The sequence below is a fragment of the Astyanax mexicanus genome, chromosome 16 (assembly GCF_023375975.1).
Source record: "Astyanax mexicanus isolate ESR-SI-001 chromosome 16, AstMex3_surface, whole genome shotgun sequence".
Classification (NCBI taxonomy): Eukaryota; Metazoa; Chordata; class Actinopteri; order Characiformes; family Acestrorhamphidae; genus Astyanax; species Astyanax mexicanus.
Window position 1 is genome coordinate 744,405 of NC_064423.1, and position 20,970 is coordinate 765,374.

A 20,970-nucleotide genomic window follows, 5' to 3' on the forward strand; every position below is an offset into this window, starting at 1 on the left:
AGTTTTACTGTACAGCTAGCAATAAAAGCTAGCCCTGATTTTTCAGCAGTGATGTGCCATTAATTGACTATTTAGTTATTTAACGCTTTAAAGGATTATACAGAAGAAAAGACAGACTCACGCATCTTCCTTCAGGGTCTTGTTCTGAATCATGTTCATGCCACTGGGTGCATAATCCCACTGAACTTCTTTAATACCAATAAAATACTCCCTGAAAACACCAGACACGCTTCCAACACAGCACAGAAACCCAATCACACTCCACCGCAGAGCCCCCATCTCGCTGCTGTGGGATTCAGACGCTCAGGGTGGCCAGCAGTTTGCTCCATTCCTTTTAAAGGTTGAATGTTGACTCAACCAACGGCCAGCCAATAGCAGCAGGATGTTCAAAGGTATCTGGGAGATACCCTGAAACAGCAGAGCTGAGTTTATAACAGAATACATGTACATGTACACATCTCCATTTGTTTTAAACTCTGTATTTTTAAATAATACCTGGATTACTACGTAAGTATGTAACGTAAACTATAATGATTTTAAATTAAAGTTGTGGAGATACATTTGTGTGGTGGAAATTAGTGATAGACAGAATAAAATCAGACCTCTGAGTCGTATGTCAAAGTGAGTAACAAGACTTATTGAGAGTTTGGTACACAGAGATGCAAAGGTCTGTGATTCCCAGCTCTGAGATCTGTGAGCTCAGTAGCAGTTTCTTATACCTTCCCTCAGCATCCTTTCATGGATACAAACAGAGAGTGTAAAAAAGATGAACACCGTGTCGTCGTTCCCATTCATTCAATGAAAATGAAGCCAAAATCTTCCTCCAAGTTGGCGATCCTGAAACCCGAGTCTGCTCAGTAGAGACCAGAGCAGGGAGAAAGACTGTGGAGAGACCGCCTACTCATTTAAATAACCCCGCCCCTGAGGGCTGCCTCGAGGTCACAGGCTGCAGAGCGGAGCGAGCTGACGGTCTATTATTGGTCCCGCCCATAACCAGCCCTTTTACAATAACCACACCTTTTTTGAATAGAGCTGAATAAAGTTTTTAACGAGTTCTGTGGGGATATAAAAATGTAACAATATAATCAGAGGTTACACTAGCTGTTACATTTAAATAATGGAGGTAGAATTACAGTATATTGGAAAAAATGTGATTGAAAGTTGTTCTGTTTTGCCATTGAAACCTGATGGGGATGGGTGGGGTTACACAGCTTTCTGAAACCGAACAGCAGGGGGTGCCCAACCTGTGGTGGCTTAACTTTTGAGAGACAATGCTCTGTCCAGCTATATACAGTCTATGGTTACAAAGATGAATCAGAATTCAGAGCAGAGGCGTGCAGACATAGACATCAGGTGCTAAAGCACCACCAACTCTGCCCTTTATCAACCAAAGTGCCCTTTTGAAACTTATTTTTTTTTTTAATATATATATTATTATTAAGATTTTACTGAGGCTGGTTTGAAATTATCTTTTGAAAACCTGAGCGATTAAAAACGAGTGAAAACAGAATGCCCTGAAATCAGCTTGCACACACCCGACCTCTCTCTTCCTTTGTCACGTGACCCCGCGTGGTCACGCGCAAGGCACACTAGATGTGCTGCAGCAGCAGTTCAGTTCAGCGAGTCTTCAGCACAGTACGCACTGCAACAGATAGGCTTCTTCTCCCCCGTGTCCCACCAGCCGGGGGAGAATCAAGTAAAATCCTACCGTTTGCCCTCTATTGTATATGTATTTTATCAGTTGGTGGTGTGACATTTTTCTATTGAAAACTCACGTTTAGAGAATGTTACAAATAAAAGTCAAATTTCATTTAACATGTGCGTGTAATTTTTTTTATAATGAAGTGTTCCACCTGCGCTAAAAAGTGCCCTTTTTCCCCCCCTGAGCACTTGCCCCCCAAAATGTCTGTGTACGCCACTGATTCAGAGATATATCATAGATTTCCCTTATACGCTATCGCACTCAACACATTTACTGTCATTTGACTTTTTATCACAAACCATAGTTTGAGTTCAACAACAGCTGTTTTCCTGTCTAAGAAAAGCCCTGGCTGTCTTTCACTTCTCTCACTTCCTCTTTCCACACAGAGAGCAGTGCACTTTCTGTACGTGCAAAGTTTAACACTTGTGTAGCATTTAGAATCACATAAATATGCTTTATTAAAGCTTAAACATCATTAATAAATTGCATTTTACAAACATTTCCAAAACATTTGTCATTGAATATCTACAATATGCCAATCAGTGCTAAAAAAAGAATACTAAAAAATATGAGCATAAAATAATTTTTGTTTGTCTTTTTCAACAGAATTTTATCTCTGATAAGCTCAAATGATTAAGTTAGATTATTAACATAATGTTTTGAATGAAATGCAGCTTCCTGTCGAGTTGCTGCTGATTGGTTTGTGTGTTTATATTTAAGGTAAAGGTGCTAGACTAGTGCTGTCTGTAGGTGTACCTGTTTTATCTTTTCATCTGCTGAAAAGATGTTTAAAATAAAAGCAACACACCTGTCTCCAGGTAAATATTAATTTGTGTGTCTGATTTGAATCTAAATTATTTTATTTTTTTCTGATATGGTCCACTCACCCCTCCTAGGAACTTTGCTTGAATTCATTTACAGTATTTTTTTAAGAGAGAGAGCGGTGGGGCTGGGTATGATCCTTGAATGATACACAGCAAAAACAGGAGAGTTTAAATTTCAGAGTTAAACAGCTGAGAGTTCATTTTAACTCATTCAGATTTAAATGGTGTTCAGTGTTGGAGTTATTTGACAGAGTTGAATATTTCAGTGTTAATCCCACTAAACCCAATAAATACTGGCCAACTCCACAGAGATTTAATTAAACTCCGCCCAGTTAAACACGTTATTTGCATAATGGGTGTCCCCCCAGATCCTAACTTACCATCAGTGTGAAATCTTCCATTGTACAGTAAATTGTGATAAAGTGTTGGTAATGCACTGAGAAATACAATGGAAAATTACACGCTAACCTGTCCTAAATATTAATTAAATAATAAAAAGTCATATTAATTGACTAAACTTCTTCTCATTTATAACTTTTTTAACTCTTTCCAGTGTTAGTGTAACAATTTAGGAAGTTAAAGAAATACAAATGTGAGTTAAAAAGGAACTCTGGCGTTAAGGTGTTAAATGTTTAACTATTTTGAAAGTGTTGATTTAACTCCCTGAAAAAGAGTTAAAATCAACTCCGTGGGGGTTAATTTAACACTTGCCATTTTGCTGTGTACATACTCCAAACGGTGTAAAATTAACACTTTAGGTGTTGCTATAACATTAATGAACAACACTAGCATAAGTAAATAGTACACTGCCCAGTGTCACATTAACACTAAACATTTAACACTGCTATCAGTGTCATTTTTACTCTGTGTAGAGTGGGATCATATGTGCTCCAAAGGTGTGTTAAAGTTAACTCTTTAGGTGTTGATCCAGCACTGCTAATTTGACTGTGTAGTAAATCATGATGATATGCACTTGTAAGTAACAAAAAAAAAAATCTGTATTAAATGTTTGGTTTCTCTCATTTATTGTTTAGTTTGCTTATTTGTTTTTGTTTTATCTTATTTCTTCATTCAAGATTTTTAAGCCTTTCTTTGCTAACAGATTTTATAAAAACTCTTAATTAGTGCAAAATTCATGCTCTGCTTCAGATTTATGCGTTTTATGTGCGTTACCAGAGCACGTCACATGTTTCACAAAAATGGGTTTTCCAGACTGTGTGAATTACACAACCCTGAAAACTACCAAAATCAATGGAGTTTAAAAGCAGTCTGATAACAGTGCACTGTAAACCCACAATCTGTTTAAACTCAAATAAATGAAGTCTTTTTTTATACCAAATTTGATATTTTAAACTTTATTCAACCATGCTGAGTTAAATTAACATGTTTGAGCACATTTACATTCAAACTTGGACCTATGAGTTGAGAATCAACTTAAAATTACTGAGTTTAATCTGTTTCCATTATCAGTGTATTTTATATTGGCATCTGGCAAAAATATTTGCATACTGGGTATTTCCCCTAGTTTCTGACACTCACTCTCAGGAGTCATTATCCCAAACACATTACCTCAAACAAAATAAGTCTCTTTAATGTAAAATTGGATATTTTAAAATCACTCAACTATTTAGTGTTGAATCAGCGTTTGTGGACACATATCTGTTCTGAGTTGAGTCAGCTTATAATAGACAGCTAGTCTTTATTATCCACAGAGGAAATTAGTATTTTACCATCAGTATAAAGCCTCATAAACATAGATACATACATACATACATTTAACACATACCCTTCAGCTGCCTTACCATCCACACCACCCCTATATACAACCCAGGACATAAATACATACAGCTCTGGAAAAAAATAAGAAACCACTTCAGAGTGATCAGTTTCTCTGATGTCTATTTATAGGCATTTGTTTGAATAAAATGAACATTGTTGTTTTATTCTATAAACTACGGACAAAATAATACAAAGAAAAAGTTAATATTCATTGAGAAACAACAATGCTAATGTTTTATGAGTTCAGAAATCAATATTTGGTGGAATTACACTGATTAAAAGAGTTTTCTTGCATCTTGGCTTGTTCTCCACAAGTCTTTCACACTGCTTTTGGGTGATGTTATTCAACTCCTGGCACAAAATTGAAGCACTTCAGCTTTGTTTGATGGCTTATGTGCAGCTTACATCTTACATGATTACATTCAGAAGTTTTTCAATGGGGTTCGGGTCTGGAGTTTTACCGCCAACTTATTTGAATGTTAGTCAGAAACTGCAGGATGACATCAAGTGACCTATAAAAAGAATGGCAAATGGCAGCTGGGATGAAGAGCATGGAAAGAACAGTTCAAACACAGATGCAGGATTTAAACTAGAAAAAGGAAGCAAAGAAAAGCCAGGCTGAAGTTTGTACTATAGAGGACTACAGTAAGATCATCCTCTCTGATGACTCCAATTTTCAGCTTTACCCAACACCTGGCCATCTAATGGCCAATAGATGGAGACCTGTAGAGGTGTACAAGCCTTTGGTGGAAAATCAGTGGTGATCTGGGGATGCTTCAGGAAGGCTGGAATTGGGCAGTTTGGTCTTTGCAAATGACGCATGAGTCAAGCCGCATACAAGGTTAACCTGGAAGAAAACCTGCTTCCTTCTGCTCTGACAATCTTCTCCAACTCTGAGGACTGCTTATTATAGCACAGCAATGCTCAGTTCCACACAGCTAGATCAATTAGGGTGTGGATGAAGGACCACCAGATCAAGACAGCGTCATGGCCATCCCAATCTCCAGCCCTGAACCCCCCAAAAAAACCTATGGAATGTAATCAAGAGGAAGATAGAAGGTCATAAGCCATTAAACAAAGCTGAACCGCTTGAATGTTTGAGCCAGGAGTGGCATAAGGTCACCCAAAAGCAGTGTGAAAGACTGGTGGAGAGCATGCCAAGACACATGAAAGATGTTATTAAAAATCTGGATTATTTTACTAATTATCGATGTTGATAATTATCTTCCTTAGATAAAACTTTAGTATTGTGTTTTTTAAATTACAATAGTTTTATTTGAAATTTGGGAGAAATGTCATTAGTAGTTTATAGAATATAACCAGAATGTTTATTTCACCCAAACATATACCTATAGGCATGTAAAAAAAATATTATTTTGATTATTAAGAGATCGGACAATCACCGGCGTACACTTTCTTTAGGGTAGCTATCGCAGAGGGCACAAAGCTTTTCCCAAAGCATACCCATTTGATTTGAATTGAATGTTCTGGTCTGATCTTGGACGCAGTATGAGTAATGCGTATAAGTTTGTTTCTTTTGACAGCAGTTTACATGTTGAAAAAGCAAGGTAAACAGTAGAGCTCCTGCTCCTCCTTTGAGTAATTGGTGTAGCACCCATCACCACCATGGTTATTTTTCCCAGGATTATTCAGGTGAAGGTACTTTTTTCTAAGATGTGGAGAGAAACAACATACAGAGTCACTTTATTCCCCCTTACTAAACAAAGACACAAGCGAATAATGCTTACATACACAACAGCTATTTAAAGCAATGGTAGCCCTTGGTGGCAAATTATACACTGATGGTGAGTTAGAGGTGGGCGGGGCACCCATTATGCAAATAAATGATGTCAGGAACCAATAGTCAGTACTCAACTTAATTGAGTAAATAAAACTGTGTTTTAAGTACAATTTAAATTATAGCCATTAAGTAAACGTTACTTTAAAATTATTGTTACATTTACCTATTTTTTGGGCGGGATTAGTTTTCAAAATTATCTCATGTAAAATCAGTGTATTCAGCTTTCTTTATTTTAGGCTAAATATAGATTTAAAGTCCTCACAGAAAGATATTAACCCCTGAACGATATTTTGATAAGAACAATGTTGTGAGAACTTTTTCTAGTGACCCTTATTGTAAATGTTACAATAAGTCATGGTATGGATGTTCTGATTCACACTGATTTTAAACAGCCACTTAACCCTAATCCATATTTTTTCCATTAATAGATAAAATGTGTTTCTTTGAAGTATTAAAACATATTAGTCCTGCTTAAATTTTTTTTTAGATTTTCTAACCTTTAAAAAATGTTTTTATTGTAATAATTTCCGCCTCTGCAGCGCCCTTTCAGTTTCAACTGTGCTATAGGTGTGGATGACACGTCACAATATGCAGATCAGTCCATCAATAATACCGCCCCCCTGCTGACGTCCAACCATCTGCATCTCCCCACTATCAAAGCAACACTGCTGCTGCAGCTCAGCCAATCAGCTCTCCCTCCTGCCCACCTCTAAACCCATACATCACCTAGTGCCTCTCTCAAACTACCCTTCGAGCTGAGGGTAGAGTCAGCAAATATCAGGGGGTTTAGTGCCCCTTTAAAGTAATCATCTTCTAAATACTGGCTGTGGTCAAAGGCCATTAGTACTTGTTTACTTGGAACTAGATTATCCCTGAAAAGCAAATACCTGTCTAGAGACCGGAACATGAACTTTGTGAACTGAGGGCTGGATAGATTCTTACAGCAACGCCGTATAATAAACTTAATCATGCTCTGCTACACAAAAAAATACAACAAAATAGTTACTATCTAAAATGTAATACATTTATTCTTTTTTTTAACCAGCAAATTATAAAAATACACAGAAAACAACATTCTGACTTTACTTTCTGACCATTTCTCTCAAAGATTACAAAATAATTTACAGTATAATTTTCTCCAAACACTTACACAAAACAAACATACTTCATAAAAATACATTTGTTCCTGAAAAAAACATGCATGTTGAAGGCAGAATAGCGTACGATAAAAAATACATTTGAAATATTTAACTTCTTTTGATGTACACCTACATTTTCGGTGTCTCAGTGAGTGGGGATTCTATACAGATATTATTATACTGAAGGATTATAAGAGGGTGGTATTAGATTGATGAGTGGACAAGCTTTAATAATAATAATACTAATAGTAATACAGGTTCTTCAGTCCCATATAACATTCCCCCACAAATACCTGATAAACACTGGGTTGGAGTACTTGTGCTTGTACAATGTAAATTAATGCAAATTAATGGCAAAATAGTTGCTTATAACAGTTGATGCAATAAATGAAATGAAAGATTACAGTATTTTACTCTGTAGAAAGATTACAGCATATTACTGTATAATACGAATAGTAATTTAACACTTTTTTGGTAAATTTTGGCATAAATAAAATTTTATCTTTACAAAAACATATGCAATTTAACTTTTGCGTCCTGTATTTGCCAATAAAAAGTACTATACAGAATTGCACTGTAAATTAACACTAATATACTGGCTGTAGAAACACATTTACAGCACATAACAAATTTACAGCACAGAAAATGGTAACCTGTAGGGCAGGCATTTAGCCACTGGACAGTATATAACTAAATATCTAAGGAAGGTATTCAGGCTGGCACTAAGACACTAACGGTGAGTTAGGGGTGGGAGGACACATCAATTATGCAATTAAAGGATGTCAGGGACTAAAGATTTAACTTAACGAAAGAAAAGAAATGTCTTTTAAGCTGTTCAATTTAGGTAATATTTGCTCAAAACATGGGGCGAACGCTGCCACTATGAGCAAGAAATTGCCCTGAGGGAGCATATTTGGCCTTGCTCTCCTAGGGTCACTCCTAGGGTGATGTTGATCAGCACAAGGCTGCGTCTGTGAGCTGATGTATCAGAACCGAATGTGCTCCGAGTGCACTGTGATGCTACTCGGTAATGCTGCACCAGCAGCAGTTCAAAAAGAGGCGGAGTCTGACTTCACGTTCGTGATATTGGGGCATCACTAGTGATAGGGGGAGTCCTAATGAGTGGATTGGGTAATTGGCCGTGTAAATTGGGAGAAAATGGGAAAAATTTGAGAAAAACGTTTTTTTGTGCGCACTGTGCCCAAACAAACTGAAAGCACTGTATACATATGGCATCCCTAAATGCATCACTTTCTATAGTTTTGCAATAAAACATTTTACTGTATGATTTAGTGTAAAAATAAATACAGCAATTGGTTACAGTGTAATTACCGACAGGCTCTAGATAGTCACAGTGCAGTCTGTCAGTTCTGTTTCTGAATGATCTAAAATCCAACAGTCCAGCTTTAGAACGCTGGTGTTTTTTAGGGGATACTGGATCTTGCACGGTTTGGTTTTGTATCTTCAAGCATTCAGGCTGTACTCCTGCTTATAGCAGCAGGGCCTGCACACCGCGTTGATCAGCCCGCTGATGATCTGGACGATGCAGATGAGGAACTCCAGGGTGCTGAGGCCGAGCAGGATGGAGAGCAACGTCACATTCCACTCCACAATATGACCCGGCTGTATGCATTCAGACCAGCTGTCTCTGGCAAACAAGTACCTGCAAACAAAGAGGTGAAAAGTATCAACATTCATTACTCTGAAGTAGAGCTGGGCGATATGGCTTTTTTTTATCGATTTTTTCTCCTACTAAAATCTCCTAAAAGTCGCTAGAAGTCGCTAAATGACGCCATTGCCTAACTTGCATAATACATGTTTTTGAAGCTGTGAATGATTAACATTGTGAGAGAAAAAAGTGAGTAAAAACACTCAAATATATTAGAAATGATACAAATGAACTTCAACAAATGAACAACTTCTGTTGCTTTTTAAATAGGCAGTCACGTCTCAAAATAACTTTATTTTTACATAAATTACATAAATCATTTTTTTGCCGTGTTGTTAAATGTTATTATAAGAGCGTTTTTTTATTTTATTTTATTTTTTTTAGCTTTTTTAAGTTTTCTTTATTTTTAAACCTTTTATAGACAAATTGTTGAATAGCTTTTTATAAAGAGGGAGACACTGTGGAGGAGGTGAGTGACAGGCTACGTGGTGAATGAGGTGAGAGGGGCGGGGCTGCGCGCGGGAGAGAGGGGCGGAGCTAAGCTCAGGGGAGCGTCGGTGGTGAAAATTAAAACTCAGAGAAAATCGATTTTCATAAAAACACATCGTCCTTAACTGTAAATTTGAATTAATCGATTACTAGGGTTTAAAATACTTCTGTAGAAGTTGAAGTATCAACTCAAGCTTTTTACTTTTTAGGTAATAGTGTAAAAGTACTAGACTCAAAACTACTGAAAGTATAAAAGTAAAAGTAATGTAAGATGTAATAAAAAAAGCCATTAAAAAAACAAAAGCTTAGACCACGCCCACAGAGTCCCCCTCCAAAAACATTCCATTTTTCTAAAACCCATAATGACTATAATGTTCTATTAAAATGTTAATGTTGATAATTTAATTTGGTATTTTGCTCTAGGCTGTTCTCTAGTGTTTCAGCTGCGTATATGCTGATTATAAATGAATGTATTTTAGTAGAATGTAAATTTATTAAAGTTAAAGCTTAGTTGGACTGGAGTTTATCTGGAGTTCTCTTGAGTATCTTCATGCTAGGCTATATACGTCTGCTATGCTCTTGCTGGAGTGGGGGGGGCGGAGCATTTGCAGGTGTGATGGATCACAGTATAAACCAATAGGGAGTGGGAATGGTATATGTTTATACTTCTCTACATCCAATCACAATCAGATTCACTCAGATTCTGGATGAATAGGTTTTTTAAGACAGGGGTTTTATTAAACGATGAGAAGCCGGAATAAAAACAATTAAACTAAATTGAAATAGGAGTAACAAGGCTATTTTTTAAATGTAAAAATAATTACTTCAGTAAAGTATAGAAAACCAACATTTCTACTTAAGTAAGGAAAGAAAGTATTTGTACTTCATTACATGAAACCTCTGTTTGTAAAAGTTAGAATAAATCTGATGTAGTCTCTTCTAAAAGACCAGTTACATCAGTATAAAAGTGAGAAAATGAAACACTGAAATGTTTAAATAAATATTACTCACGCAATTATATGTAACAAACTGGCCTCCTTTATCTGCAATGTTAAAATTGTCCTGTAAAATTACAGTAACTAACTGGCAGCAGTTAAACCAGCATTTTACTATTTACTATTATTTAACAGTGCACCTACTGTCATTTATTTTAACCTCATTTTAATGTATCTTACATTTTAGAACGTTGCCTTTCTTATTGGCTCCTAACATTATTGATTTGCATGTTCCCCCACCCCTAATTCACTCATCAGTGTGTAGTCTTGAAATCACTCAGTACTTGTTTATTAACGGGGCTCTAAACTTAACTCCACCCTCAGGTCAAATTTGAATAAGGGAGAGGTAGTTTGGGAGGGGCACTGGGTGATGTATGGGTTTAGGGGTGGGACAGAAGGGAGAGCTGATTGGCTGAGTTCCAGCGGGCAGTAGCAGTGTGCCTCTGATAACGGTGAGACGCAGATGATTGGACGTCAGCAGGGGGCGGTGTTATAGATTGACTGATCTGCATATTGTGATATGTCTGTGTACCAAAGTAAACGAACACATCATCCTTGCATATAGCACAGTTGAAACTGAGAGTGCGCAGCAGAGGCAGAAATTACCACAATAAAGCATTTTTAAAGGTTAGTAAGTATGACTGGTGTGTTTCATTACTTCAAAGGAAAACATTTCAGCTATTAATATATATATATATATATATATATATATATATATATATATATATATATATATATATATATATATATATGGTTTAGGGTTTAGTGACTCTTTAATGGAAGGATAGCTTTTTTTTTTTTTTTTTTACCAAAAATAAATGTCATTTTTATCATCTATTGTGTTTAATCTGACCAACACAGAATTACTGTGAACATTTCAGTTCACATCCAACCTAAAGTCACAGTTTGCATAAAAAAATTAGCAATGCCCAGTACAACTGAATGTTGTTGTAATTACCGCCTCTGCAGCGCCCTCTCAGGATCAGGTGTGCTATAGACGAAGAAGAAGTTTCTGTGTATTCAGGTACTTTAGTACGCAGACACATGACAATATGGAGAACAGTCCGTCAACAATACCGCCCCCCGCTGATGTCCAATCATCTGCATCTCACCGCTACCAGAGGCACACTGATGCTGCTGCAGCTCAGCCAATCATTTCTTCTTCCTGCCCCACCCCTAAACCCATACATCACCCAGTGCTGAATTGCCCCTTTAATGTTGTATGAATGTTGTTTGGGGGAGATTGCTAGTTGATTTTGGTAATTTCATTCAGTATAAGTTTTCTTAGTGTATTTAAGCAAATTTATGAACAGTAAGGGAAATAATGTGAATGCATGTTTTAACAGGTATATCATATTTTTGGATATCTGTGGACCTGCCACATAGACATGCTTCTTTGATTATTTTTATGTATAATGTCTACAGCCACGTCTGGGCAGGTTGTAACTTATCTGCAGTTAAAGAAACCCAGCTGGTAGTTAGCAAGATTGCTAGATTTTAGGGCTGTCCACGACCAAGGATTTTGTTGGTCGACCAGAGGCCGTCATTTACGCCAACTAATCGACCAGTTATGTAGTGATCCCATATTTTAGAGCTCCTTCCAGACATGGCCAGAATGCCTTCTGTCCTTTTCAAACTAATCACCGATGGTAAATTCATATCACGTCTTCCTTTGTCACGCCATTGAAATTAAAAGTCCCAGAAGCCCTTTGACAAGAGCACTTTTTTTTCTGCGACCAATCGACCAATGAAATTTGGTCGACTAGTTATTTTTATTTGCCGTCAGCCCTACTAGATTTAATGGCTAATGCTAGCTAGCTCGTAGCTTGTAACAATTTTAACGATTTACAATAACCTGCCTTGCTGAATAGATGTTCCTCAGTGAAATACAGTTGTTAGCTAAGTTAGCTAATGTTAACTACTTTATTTCAGTGTGGAATGTTTTAGCTAGGTAGCTAAAGGTGGTAATAAGTCCAGAGCTAATGATAGCCAGCTAGCTAGTTAGCTAGATAACTCTTATTGTGCACATAGCAGTCTGTGAAGTCACTGGTACACACAAGTAATTATACTATCTGGTGCTCACCACTTAGTATGTAGTGCTCACCACTAAGTATCTAGGGCTCATCATTTAAAAAATACACACCTGTCCCTTCATGGGCTCCTTAGTAATTGTTGTATGTTATGGCTGATTTATTTCTTTACCCTGCTGAAAAATGATTGAAGCTGCTACAGAATTTTAAGGTAATAAATGTTACATAATGCTGATTTAAAGATATATTTTATAATAAGACTCAAAATAACACTTAGTAAAGAGTGTGTGCTAAACGTAATAATGTATATTTAGGTGAATAAGAAGTATGAGAAGGATTTATACTGGTTCCTTACTTCGGCCCCTCACTCTCGAATGGAGATCTCCATCCCAACGAGGTGAAGCAGAACGGCCCCTCCAGCAAGGCAACGGCTGAGATGATAAAACAGTATCCAGAACCAGCAAGTCCAATAAGAGACGCCAGCACGGAACCACACATCTGCTTCACAACAAACACAATCAGGACAGAAACAACTGAAACTGCTTTAACTAGTTTATACAGTTTAAACACTCAAACTGCACATCTATCTAATTTACATATGTAATGTAATTATGACTAGTCTTATCTTTAATTGCATTTTTACCAAGTAATGTAGCTACAAACAGTTACAGGTATTAGGGGTGGGCGATATGGCTCTAAAATAATGTCACGATATTTCAGGGTATTTTTGTGATAACGATATACTTGGCGATATAGGAAAACTAAAATAATTAATTAATTTCAGGAATATAGTATAATAGTAAAACAGCATAATCATAATGTGGCAAAATAAATAGTATAGCATAAAATAATATAATGCAGCAAATAATATTGCAGAATATTTAGTGCATGCATATAAACTGCAAACTAAAACAATTATACAATAAATACACCTAAAGCTTCACAGTAAATAATAGACTACTTTTAAGACAGAACAGCCCTATTATCACAATATGGATTTTTAATATCATGATATTTCTGTGTCACGATATATTGTATACGATATAATATTGCCCACCCCTAACAGGTATCTATATTTACTTTTTTAATTAATAGAAATTATAAATCCACATCTACAATGTATTTTACTAGTAAAAACTGTACTTTTAGATATCAGTAATTATATAATTGGTAACACTTTACAATATGGGTACATAAAAACAGTACAGTACAAAAACAGTGTTAAATGGTAATTATCTAATTACCATATAACTAATTATTAATTGATATTAGTTATTTTATTAAACATCCATAAATATTATATATAATAATGTCTAAGAATGTTGTTAATACTATTAATTATATAAAAATACATTTAAATATTATTTACACATTTTATAATGATTCATTATGTCTTAATTAATGTCAATTAATAATTAAGTGATACATTACTTACCTAATTATTAATGTCAATTAATGTACCCTTATTGTAAAATGTTATTTTTGTATAATTACATTAATTAACTGGCAGTATTGTATTGTTATTTTGAAGTACATCTACTATTTGTTTATTGCAACAATATTTTACTGTATATTGAATTCCAGCATGTTGCATTTCCTATTGGCTCTTAGCATAATATTAATTTGCATAATGGGTGTGTCCCTCACAGCTATGAGTCACCATTAGTGTGTAGTCTTGGGGTCTGTTTTTTAAAAATAATTAATGTTAAAACAAGATTAAGTACAGAGTTACTACTTTCCACTTCTCAACCAGAGTGAAGTTTCCCTTTGCAGTTAAGGAATTAGTAACTTGCTCTTACAGCCTACAACACTTCAACCAAGCAGACAAACGTTAAATAAAGCAGAATACCCAAAGCACTGTAGCCCTGGTGGGTCAGACTACACAATGATGGTGAGTTAGGGTGGGGAAGACAATTAAAAGTAAACAGTTAATGTCAGAGGCCAATAGGATGAGAAGTGTAACACTGCAGACCGGAGACATAAATGGATGAGGACTCGGGACAAGAGCCTGTCAATCACAATTTGCATTTAGGTCTCCAGTCTGCATCCTTACCCTTCTCAAAATTTAAGGCACTTCTGTGCACATGAGAAATATGCCACGCCTTTTTCCAAATTCTTTTAAACCATTGGCTCAGGTACTTCACACTTTTAATTGGCCAATACAAGAACTGATTGACAGTCGATCTCTGTTGTATGATTGGCTGAGGCACAAAATAATTGACAGCCACGCCCACTGGTTCTCCAGCCTGTAGTTACATGTACTACAGTAGGACAGATGTACTTCTTTGTGTAAAAGAATAAAGGAATGTTGAAATGTAATTAGAAAATTACAAAAGTTTAACTCTAATAATACACAAATTAAATTAAAACTTCTTCTTTATAACAAGTGATGAACTGCTGTTGAACAAAAAAACACCACAACGTAAAAAGTAGTGGTGTCAATCGATTAAAAAATGTAATCCGATTAATCACAACAAAATTCTGTGATTAACTGCGATTAATTGCATTTGTTTTTCTTCAGACGTACATTTTTATAGTGGATATTTAAATGTAAATAAAAGAATGAATGTAAGAAATGCAAAATGCAATTATACGTATATTAGTGGTGTCAATTAGCATATACTTGTATGTTTGAGGGGAGATAAAATCAACGTAGGCTGCTGGAATGAAGAATGCGTGATAAATTGGATTGTAAAATTGTTTGTGAGGATTACTGAATTCAAACTTAATTTGATGAGTATAAAAATCTAAGGAATGAAGAGCAGGAGGGCAGGAAAGTGCGGGTCTGTGTGTGTGTGTGTGTGTGTGTGTGAGTGAGAGAGAGATATCTCTAACCAGGTCGGAGCTGGAAGTCTGAACCGGAGTGTTACTGCTGGACTCAGTAAGAGCGTGACGTTCAGTCATTCAGCCAGAAAACAAATCAGTGCGTTGGGCGGGGGCGGGGCAGATTACAGCGGAAGTAGGGGTCAAACTTGGTGCCTTAATTAACTTGTGTTAAACAAATATTAACGAGTTACTAATTACAAATTGACAGAGTGCGCACTAGTAGTGTGTCCCTCACTAAGCAGCTCATCTCTCAGAATGCATTGCTATTGCATTGTAATTAGGAAACTCCCACATGGGGGTGCTCCAGATACGCAACTGTATATCAATGTTCTGTGTTTTAATTTTCCTGTAAATTTACATCAATTTGTTACAGTGTTTTATTTTATGATATTGATATGCTAATAAGATTTCTACAGTCATTTAAGCTAAAACAGCTTTCTATAATTATATCTCTCAGGTCAGAACAGGAGAATTCTGGGATTACAGATTAACAGGATGTGCAGACAGAGGACTCACCGCACAGCTCTCCGTCCCACAGGAGTTTGCACATTTTCCCATGGTTAGAAAAGTAATGGCAGGAATGAATACCTGCGGAGAAGGAGGAAATAATCATATGGTTATTTATCTATATTGCATATAAATATATATATATATATGTCAGTATTAGATATCAGACAGAACGCTGGAAGTGAGGATGTTTTCCGTTTCTGAGGATCAGGGGCCTGAAGGGCGATGCCCTGCTAATGCTGAGAAAAAAACAAGGCCTCTATTGTCCCGTCTTTATTTTTAGCTTTGCTTTACCATTCATCACAATCTAACCAGCAGATAAGCCGCCATATCCTCTCACAAATCACATATATAATCACACTACTTTATCCATCTGTGCGTGTTTTTATGTTCATTAGGCCATTTATATGTAATATAAAATGATGTTTAACTAAAATCTCACAAAGTAAAATTAAATCAACTAACTGACACAAAAAACAGAGTAATAAACAATAACTATATGTGTTTCTGAGATTATATAGCGTTTAGTGTAGGAATTCACTGTGCTTTGTTAAAAATCTGACATAATATTAATACATTATTATATTATAGTATAGTAGCTCTATCTGCATTTTGTATATTTAAATTAAATTTTCCTGATTTTTAAAAAGCAAATTTAGATCAAAGTTTTTTTTAATTCATGAATTCGTCTGTCTTCTGGCTTTTTCACGTAAGTTTTGACATATTTCTGAATTTTAAATCAAAAAGATTGTAATAAATGGATCAGATTTTAAAAATGAAAAAAATCTTAAAAGCTATGTGAAATAATAACAGTAAATTCCACCACCTCCCAAGTTCACAACAGAAAAAAAAATCATTTGAAAAATCTAATTTATAAATTACACCTTTAAATATAATTAAGTTAATAAACAAAAATACACACATACATATATATACGTATATATAAATACACACATATATGCAGATTCACATACTTATGTCAGCTTTTAAGCTCCAAAGTGTTTGTAATGTAATTTAGAAAAAAATTACATTGATCTATTATCAGCACTTCTAACAAAAAGGACAGACATTGATGAAAGCTGAAATACTTGATTTTGTTCAATTATTATCAAATTGTGTCCCTGGCAGTTTTGATTTATGTTTGTTTTTTTAGTGTACAGTCCTACTTTGTATGCATTCTGTCTATATTTTACAAATAATCAAGCATTAATTTAACTTTAAAGCACCTCATAATTACCTCATACACTGTAAGCCTGGACAAGCTGAATTTACTCAAGTTTGAGTACAAATTGAGTACACTCAAATAAAATTTAAAACATAAAAAAGATATTACATCTAAATTTCAAGTTTTGTTTTTGTTGTATTGTTTTTTTTGTAAAATAATTCCACTTCAAATTTTATGGTCAGACAAAAAATATATGGATTTAATCTTCTTTTTAACAGTAATCACTTAAGTAAAACACTAAATTAGAGAAACAAAATTATATGAAGTGCACAGTATAACAGTATATAACACACAGCCAACAGAGAATTAAAAGCTTGTATAATAATTACTTGGTTTTATAGCTAGAACCATATATGTATTTAGTCTTCTTTTTTACAGTAATCTTTCTAAAACATAGTTTTTAAAGCACTTATGGAAAGTGAATTAGAGAAACAAAAGTAGATGAGGTGCACAGTATAACAGTATATAACACACAGCCAACAGAGAATCAATAGCTTGTAAAACTATTTCTTGGTTTTATAGCTACTACCATATAGCTAAATCATAATATAGGATTTACTTTATCTAAGGTAGACTGTGGGGAATGACTACACACTGACAGCACATGACAGAAACTGGGAAATACATGGTGCCAGAAGTAATAAGAAAATAATCTGCCAATGGCAACAGACTAAAATCTAAATGATTTAAATTGATTCAGCTCAAAGGTCCTATTTGAATTTAATATGTGGCCACAACATAGTTAATAGAGTAAACACGTTATCTAGTTTAGAAGGCGAAGGTTAAGTTTTGAGCTTGTTTAAGTAAAATGAAAAAAAAAAGTCCAGACAGAATACTCACAGCTACTCCTCCACCTCCGACTCCCATGAAGTACCACACGTACTTGGTCAAGCGGTTATCCTTCACAAAATCCATCTGTCCATCAGGGAAGAAGAGCAGCACGTTGGCCACTATGCAGCAGGTGGCCAGCGGGAGGAGGGCGAAGCCCAGGGAGCGGGCGAACCCTAGAGAACACATCTTTCTGAGGGGAATGGAGAGAAGCAGAGAGGCGAGGAGAGTAGAGGAGAGGAAAGAAGTGGACAAAGGAAGGAGCAGTCAGTTACTCCCCAGCCCAGGCCGGCAGCTGCAGCTGTAATCCAGGAAGGAAACTGAGAGAGGCAGAAGAGAAGTGTAAGCTTTTTAAGAGACCCTCCCCCTCCACCCCCGAGCACCCACACATCCCCTCCAGCAGCACAGCACTGCAGGATGGGATATGATGCAATGTTTCCCATTTTGAGAAGTATGAATTGGGGGCAGAGCAGGGAAGGGCTTGGGAATGGCCAAGGCCACTGATTGTGTTACATTACATTACATTACATTACATTTCCCCCAGCAGAGGAGGAAGCACGCAGCGGAGATCCCCTGGGGCAGAAGAGAGAGAGAGGGTCTGAAGGTTCTAGATCAGGGGTATTTAATTAGAATTCAGTATGGTCCAGTTACAGAGAATTTTGACAGGCCAAGGTCCGGACCGATTGTTAACTTGTGTTATAATTCAGTGCTATATCCTGTAAGGTTGTTTGAACGGAATTATGAAAAAATTTATAATAATAATAATAATAATAATAATAATAAAAAATAAAAATGCCTCTCTGGCCAGATTTTGTTTACATCCCTCCCCTGTCTGTCTCTCTGTCGCGCTCGGCGTGACTTTAGTTTCCATCTGTACTCGTTTTTCCACCCGTTCTCGGGCCCCCTATCTCCTAATACGCTAGAAAAAGAATAGTGGAGGCAACCATACTAGCAGTGCTGGACTATGGTGATGTAATTTATAAAAAAGCATCCGCCAGTGCTCTCAAACCATTAGACTCAATCTACCATTCTGCTCTGAGATTTATTACTGGCGACCCTTACACTACTCACCACTGCTCACTATACGATATAATACGATATAATATACGAGCTGGTTGGTCCTCACTAGCTGCACGAAGAGAATCTCATTGGCTAATTTTTTACTATAAATCACTCTCTGGGCATTTGCCATCTTATATCTCTTCACTGATCTTAATTAATAATAATGCATATCAGACTCGCTCCAGTGGCTGGATCACCTGTCAGATACCAAGAGTTTTTAGTGAACTGGGAAAATCTGCTTTTAGCTCCAGAGAGAGAGAGAGAGCAGCACCAGTGAGCTGGAATTATTCACTACAGGAAACGTTGAAGCTCAGCTCACTGGAATCACTCAACCATTTTAAACTTTTAGTTTCTAATCACCATCAGAAAGCCTGTGACTGTTTTAAATGACTTTTATTTATTAGTTTATCTTTTTTCTTATATTATTTATATATATTTTTATTTTTTATTTATTTTATTCATTTATTTTTTGCTTATTTATTATTACTTTTATTTTTTATTTCATTTTAATGTTTTGTATTTTCATTCTTGTTCTTAGTTATATTACTCATCACTTAATCACTTATCATTTTTAATAATTTTTTATGTCAAATTTGTTTTTTTTATGGTATTTTAGAATTTTCTGTTTTGCATATATATTTTTATTAAATGTTGATTTAAAATGCGTACTTTTATTTATTTATTTATTTATTTATTTATTTATTTTTTACTATTTTATTTCTTATTATTTCTAAATTATCATTAAATGTGTTCAATCCCTTTGATGTTATAAAGGCTCGGCAACATTGTAAATGAGGGTCACTCTCAATGTTTCTTACCGATTGAAAATAAATGTTGATTGATTGATTGATAAGGGCATGTTTATTTATTTATTTATTTATTTCCCTACCGCGTCTGCACAGATCTGATTGACTGAAGAAAGCGTTTAGTGATCTTACCCCACACATGATTGGTCTGTGAGTTTACTGCACTGTAAAGCACGAATACAGTTAAATCCTTCTCAGTAGGTTTGGGTCTGCATTGGACAACGTTTGGGCCCGGACCCGGACCACGGTCCGCCCATTAGTGACCTCTGTTCTAAAGTTTCTGAAGCGCCTGGAGCGTGCCTCTACTCTCTAAACAACTGCATCCTTCCTCTTCCTCCCTCTTCCTCCCTCATCAAGGACTACAGAGGATTTTATCAGAGTCTCAGCTGAATAAACAACAAACAAAAAACCCAAGAACTACAGAAACTCATGAATCTTAGTTGCAGTGAAAAGGGGTAATCTATACAGCTCTGAAAAAATTAAAAGACCACTTAAAAATTATGAGTTACTTAGATTTTACCAAATTAAAAACTTCTGAAATATAATCAAGAGGAAGATGCTTGAATTTTTACACCAGGAGTGGAATAAAGTTATCCAAAAGCAGTGTGTAAGACTGGTGGAGGAGAACATGATGCCAAGATGCATAAAAACTGAGATTAAAAATCAGGGATATTCCACCAAATATTAAAAACTTTATGAATATGAACTTGTTTTCTTTGCATTATTTGAGGTCTGAAAGCTCTGCATCTTTTTTGTTATTTCAGCCATTTTTCATTTCATTTTCTGTAAATAAATGCTCTAAATGAAATATTGTTTGAAGTATATAGAATAAAACAACAATGTTCATTTAACTCAAACATATACTAATCTCTGTGTATCTCACTATATGATACGTTTCCCAGTATAACAATGATAAAACAGTGCTTTGATTCTGTGATACTTGATACTCGACAAGACAATTCTCTATGATACTTTACAGCATCTGTGTTAATGAAGAGGATAACATATCCATAAATAAACAAAAAACAAGTATTATGGATTTATTGGTGTCAGTTTCACAAATTTCACAACCAATATTTTTCAGCAATAAAGCAGTAACTTTAGTAAGTCAGATTGGGGGCGAGTTTTAGGTAGTTTAGGGCGCCTATTAATAAATTAAAAAAATGAAAAATATTGATGATTTATCGCAAACAAAAAGATATGATATATAGCAATATTGATATTCATACTCAACATATTTCTTGAGTCTAACTTCACATGACTTCACATCATGTGCAGGAGGCATGTG

The 20,970-nt window shown here is 35.6% G+C and overlaps 2 protein-coding genes across 2 annotated transcripts in view; both read right to left on the bottom strand.

Moving 5' to 3' along the window:
* The window catches only part of LOC103036101 (ceruloplasmin), a 56,726-nt gene extending 56,417 nt beyond the window's left edge, over positions 1 to 309 (bottom strand). The window contains exon 1 of the mRNA XM_022669471.2: positions 122 to 309. Within this exon, the coding sequence (XP_022525192.2) occupies positions 122 to 279 (158 nt within the window). The 5' untranslated portion in view covers positions 280 to 309. The remainder of the gene's footprint in view (positions 1 to 121) is intronic.
* A 6,799-nt stretch (positions 310 to 7,108) lies between these two features.
* tm4sf18 (transmembrane 4 L six family member 18) lies at positions 7,109 to 18,148 on the bottom strand. Its single transcript, XM_007234270.4, has 4 exons — positions 17,827 to 18,148; positions 15,771 to 15,842; positions 12,784 to 12,926; positions 7,109 to 8,908 (listed from the first exon to the last, which is right to left on the bottom strand). Exons 1-4 carry the CDS (start codon positions 18,001 to 18,003, stop codon positions 8,710 to 8,712), a joined length of 591 nt encoding a protein of 196 aa, XP_007234332.2. The 5' UTR covers positions 18,004 to 18,148; the 3' UTR covers positions 7,109 to 8,709.
* Positions 18,149 to 20,970: the final 2,822 nt, after the last annotated feature.